General features: G+C 60.1%; 1 protein-coding gene across 1 annotated transcript; it reads left to right on the top strand.

Moving 5' to 3' along the window:
* Window positions 1-401: 401 nt before the first annotated feature.
* On the top strand, window positions 402-5,216 carry SPRY1 (sprouty RTK signaling antagonist 1). Its single transcript, XM_044684240.1, has 2 exons — window positions 402-577; window positions 3,694-5,216. The coding sequence occupies exon 2, from the start codon at window positions 3,749-3,751 to the stop codon at window positions 4,715-4,717; it is 969 nt and encodes a 322-aa protein (XP_044540175.1). The 5' UTR covers window positions 402-577; window positions 3,694-3,748; the 3' UTR covers window positions 4,718-5,216.
* The last annotated feature ends 6 nt before the right edge of the window (window positions 5,217-5,222 follow it).

The following is a 5,222-nucleotide window of genomic DNA, read 5'->3' as shown; positions in this document are numbered from 1 at the left end:
ATCCAGGGTTGGAGCCTGGCTGCACCCCGCCCTAGTTTGGTATTCTCTGCATCGGCAGAGCGGAGTTGGGAGGCTGAGCAGCCCTTGCGCCCCAGCTGCCTGGGTAGCCGCGGATTTGGCTCCGGGGCCCTTCCCCTCCTCTCTCTATCTTCGGGAGACCCTTGGAGGACCCCGGGGGAGCACGCTGCCTGCGGCCCCCTCCCTGGACCGAAGCCCCTCGGAAGGTGCTGTCCTTGTTCACCAGCTGAGCCAGAGAGCTGGGCTCCCGCGGAGAACTGCAAGCAAGGATTGTCTCCTGCAGCCAAGAGGGGGCCGGGGGAAAGGCTCCTTCCAGCCGCCGCCGCCGCCGCCGCAAGAGGAGGAGGAGGAAGAGGAGGAGGAGGAGGCGGCGGAAAGGAGAGGGAGGGGGCGTCCTCGGGCTCGCTAAGCTTCGGCTCGCCTCACTTGGCCTTAGAGGGGATGCCGACCGCTAGTCCTGGCTGCGCAGTTTAAAGCTCCGCTCTGGCCCCCGGACACTCAGTGGGTCCTACTTGGAGGCGGTTGGACGCCTTCGCCCCGGGTGACCGCTCCGAACTCGGTAGGTGAGCTTTTGGGGGCCCCGCCTTGGGTCACTCTGCTTTCTGCACTCGGTAGGGGAGAAGGCGCACCTGAGCTCCTTTTGGGAGTCTGGAGAGGAGGGCGCACACGTGTACAGAGAAAGCTGCTGGGGGTGGGGTGGGGGTGGGGGCTCCCCCGGCAGGTGCAGCCCACCCCAGCCTCGAGGCTGAGCCCAGGGGGCTGGCCTTGGCACCTGCGCATGTGGCGGGTCACCTCACCTTGACTTTCAGCCTTGGGTTCCCAGCCGGTCCTTTGCGGGGCTGGAGGGAAGGAGCGGGTAGGGGAAGGCAGGGGTACCCCCCGGGGAGGCAGCTCAGTCCAAACGTGAGCAGACTAGTTTCCTTCTCCCCCAAATGGGTGGCTTGGGACGGATCATCCCTAAAGTCCCTCTTGGCTGCCCGGGATCTCAAAAGCTGCCCGTTGCCGCCAGGAGGAGTTGGGACAGGCCTGGGGTCGGTCTGTTGGTCTCCCTGAAGGAAATGGGACCGCTGCACTGTGGCCCTGGCCGGAGCCCTCATCCCATTATCGCCCTAAATTTTGGAGGGCACGGTTCGGTTCGGTTCGATTCGGCTTTGCCTGCTGTGGATTGGAGGTGTCTGCTAGGCTGGGGGGCGGGGTGAGGAGTGGGTTTGGGTCGTTTGGCCCCCGTCTGGCTGAATTCTTCTCTGGAGACCCTTAGGAAGGAGCCCTCCTTCGAGAGGAGATTCCTTTTCGGATCCGAAAAAGAGGAGAGAGGTGAAAACAGTGTGTGGGTGCCCGCGTGGGTGCCCGGGGCCTACGTGTGTGCGTGTGCGCGCATGCATTTGTGCATGTGTGGAGCGAGCCCAGAGCAGCCTACCCTGCACGGCGCACAGAAGATCAGCACCTAAGCTGTAGGCTGGAACCTCCCCTCTGCATTGCAAGGACTGTACTCAGGGAAGCGGGAAGGGAAGGGAAGGGAGGAGGAAGGTGCGGCCACTTTAAGAGTTGGGACTCCAGCCCTCCCGAGGCAATGCTTCTCCTTTGCCAGGGGGAGAACACGATTTTCATTCATATCTCTTGCTGCTTTCTGCCTCCCTTCATTTCTCCTGTTTGTCGAGTCGGGAGGCTAGAGGATGCAGGACTCCCTTCCCTGGCTCCCTCTGGGTGCTGCCGGAACACTTCGCAGCCCCGCTCCCCCCAGCTGCTGCCTGCGTTCAGGTCCAATCAGCCCCCAGAGTCTCTGAAGCGGTGGGTGTCCCCCGGCCCGTGTCGGTGTACTCATTCACCCAGGCCTTTAAGTATCTGCCCAGAGAAATTCTCAAGAACAGCCTTGCTCCCCTCTAATGGGATTGGTACTGCTGGCATGGTTGGGAGGGCCCTGCCCCCACCCCGGGTGCTGGCATGGTCCACAGATTGTCTTCTTCCTCTTTCCTCCCAGGAAGTCTCCAGGTTGCTTGAAAACTGTCCACCCCTCAGCTTCATTCCCTGGGCCCTTTCTGGGGAGCCTAGACATCTGACTCCTCTCCATTAGCTGTTACAGCTGGCTTTTCCGAATGGGATCTCAGGTGACTTGTGATCCCTGGATAAAGCAGTGAGATCCCGCCCCCTCCCCCCCCCCCCAATTCCCGTCCCCTTGTTTTCTTTCTCATTTCATGGACTTCGTATCGTTCCTCCTTTCTCTCTGCAAAGCTTTCTGGAAGAGCGCACAGAGTAAGAGTGCCTTGAAGTAGTCTTAAATGGCCCTCAGGGACGGGCGAGCCGGTTATGGCTCTGTCCTCGGTGTGTTCTAAGAAGTTATTTTAAAGGGGGGGGGGGGGCGTGAATTTAGAGCCAGGAGGGCGAGTGGCGGGGAGCCCCAGTGAGTTAATATGACATTTACTCTTATGGACATTTAGTAATAACTCAAATCCACTTCCTGTTACGCCTTTTCTTCGGAGCGTCTCCTGAGCTTCATTCCTCTCTCGGGTGACCCTGGCTCCCTGCCCATGGTGCCTTTCTTCTCTGCTCCGCCCCTGCCCCCTCCTGGCCCCCTCCTCCCCCTCCTGGAATTGGGCTAAGGTTAGTGGTCTCCTTGGGGATGATGAACTTCTTTCCAAAGGGTTTCACACTGATCTGAAAAAGGAAGTCGAGTGCATTCTAGTGACTTGTGTGCCAAGCAAATTAGAAACGAGAGTTCTCTTGCCAGTGATCGAAGAGCGAATGTTGGGTCGTTCCCCGGGGGGAGGTTGGGTGCTTGTTTGCTTCTTCCTTTTGTGGCTCAGAGTGGGCAGCCTTGGAGACTGCAAGCCAAAGGTGTCTGTCCCTTATTATTTTTCCATGTTTAGAAACACAGAAAGAAACGAAACATTTGGTTTTTATTCCCCAAGCATCCCATCCCAATGACTTGCACTTGGGCTTTTTAAAAGGCCCTTTCCCAAGAAAGACTCCGGGGAACCCAGCGGACTTCCTTAGAATTGCGCATTGAATCTAGCTCCTTAATTTCAGAATCAGGAGGAGTTCCGCAGCAAAATGGCCTCTGGTTTTTGAGGCACGTCTTTTCAGGGACTCCAGAGTGAAATGCATTCATTTTACACAGTCGAGGGACCCTGGGGGCAGTGGCCCGGAAGGGGAAAGTGTGGGCTCCACCAGGGAAAGGAGAGGCCCACTTGGCAAAGTCACTGAAGTCTGTTTCACGTATAACTTCTTGACATCACGAGTCTAGTGCTTTTCCGTAAAAGTAAACAAAGAACCTCAATGTATAAACGCACTAGTCTTCTTGATGCAGACAGCTGCCGAGGAGGGGTCAGTCAGTGTACAGGCTGTCCCCCAAGTCTCAGTGAAGTTTCAAGCTTTAACGGGGCGCCCCCAGTGTAAATCCAGCTTATCCAGCCTGTGAAGGGGCACGTTGGGCTTGCAAAGTGGAACAGAAGTCTCTTTTTTGATGGCGTAGGGGCTCCTGACTGCTCGCCTCCCCTGTGATGTTGTGCCCAGACTCTCCTGAAGCTGGCCCGTGGCCAGAAGCCCTGCTGCAGGAGAACATTGCCAGGTGGTTCAGACAACTGGCGACTTGTCAGGATCTTCCCCCCCCACACACACCCCCCGAGATGCTTCCTGTCATTTACGGGGTTTTTCTTTTCACCCTTGATCTCCTTTTAGGATTTCAGATGCATGCCCGGTTTCCAGTGAATGCCAGAAGTCCAGCTCCTTCCCCATGGATCCTCCAAATCCCCACGGAAGTGGCGGCGGGTCATTCGTGGTGATCCAGCAGCCCTGCCCCGATAGGGAGAGCCCGAGCAGCGCCACCATCCTGTCCCTGGACCAGATCAAGGCCATTCGAGGCAACAATGAGTACACCGAAGGGCCGTCGGTGGCGCTCAAGAAGCCGGGCCCCCGGCTGGCGCCCAGGCCTGAAAAGCCCGAGAGGACTCACGAGATCATCCCCCTGAGCGTGAGTAACAGCGCCGCCGCCCCCACAGCCCCCGTCGCCGTCGAACAGCGCCCCCCGGGCCACTCCAGGGCCCCGGTGCTCAGCAGGTCCACCAGCACCGGCAGCGCCGCCAGCTCGGGCAGCAACAGCAGCGTGTCCTCGGAGCAGGGCCTGCTGGGCCGATCCCCGCCCTCGCGGCCCACGGACAGGGCCATCCGGACGCAGCCCAAGCGCGCCTCCTCCGCGGGAGGCGATGGCGGCACCGACGACCTGAAAGGCCCAGCCAAGGGGGATCCCGCGGCGGCGGCGGCGGCGGCCCAGCACAAGTTCATCTGTGAGCGCTGCGGCAAGTGCAAGTGCGGCGAGTGCACGGCGCCCCGGGCGCTGCCCTCCTGCCTGGCCTGCGACCGCCAGTGCCTGTGCTCCGCCGAGAGCATGGTGGAGTACGGCACCTGCATGTGCCTAGTCAAGGGCCTTTTCTACCACTGCTCCAACGACGACGAGGGTGACTCGTGCGCGGACCACCCCTGCTCCTGCTCGCAGGCCCACTGCTGCTCGCGCTACCTGTGCATGGGCACCCTGGCGCTCTGCCTGCCCTGCTTACTGTGCTACCCCCCTGCCCACGGCTGCCTCAAGCTCGGCCGCGGCTGCTACGACCGCGCCACCCGGCCCGGCTGCCGCTGCAAGAACTCCAACACTGTCTATCGGAAGCTGGAGAGCGGCCCCTCCCGCGGGCAGGGCAAGCCCTCCTGATGCGGGGAGGGGGCGGACTCGACTGCTGCGGGCTCCCACCTTCCACCCCTCCCCTTCCCTTCCCTCTGCTGCTGGATTTCCTCCCTCTCCTTCCGGGGGATGACCTTCAGGACCTAGGGATGGAGCCCGCCTCGAACCCGAGCCTGGGGGCGGGGGGCTGATCCCCCTCTCCTCCTCAGCGTCTGTCAGAGTGACTTGGCCGAGCCCCGCTTGGGGTGTTGGGGTTTGTTTGGTCTGTGCGTCTACTTCCGCGTGGTGGAGTGCTCAAAGGATGAGGCATTGCATTTCTGGAGTAAGCTAGGGAATGAATGAATTGGCGTTCCCCTTGGAGCTTTTGTCCTGGGCCTGGAATCCTCCCGGAAGGTGTAGACTTGTCTTCATGGTGCATAAAGTTTCTTTTCCTCCCTCCTCCCCATTCCTACACACACCGGGGATTGCCAAGCGTATCCTTTGCTCCCTCCCAGAATTCCTGATTTTTCTCTCCTCTGAGTACTGTCCGCTGCTC

This window comes from Gracilinanus agilis, unplaced genomic scaffold (genome assembly GCF_016433145.1).
Source record: "Gracilinanus agilis isolate LMUSP501 unplaced genomic scaffold, AgileGrace unplaced_scaffold46756, whole genome shotgun sequence".
NCBI classification, from domain to species: Eukaryota; Metazoa; Chordata; class Mammalia; order Didelphimorphia; family Didelphidae; genus Gracilinanus; species Gracilinanus agilis.
Note: the sequence above shows the minus strand (reverse complement) of the source record. Positions and strands in the feature narration are given on the sequence as shown.

What these genes read in the sequence shown, in the direction of transcription:
- SPRY1 (XM_044684240.1), top strand. Translation starts at nt 3,749, where the DNA reads ATGGATCCTCCAAATCCCCACGGAAGTGGCGGCGGGTCATTCGTGGTG.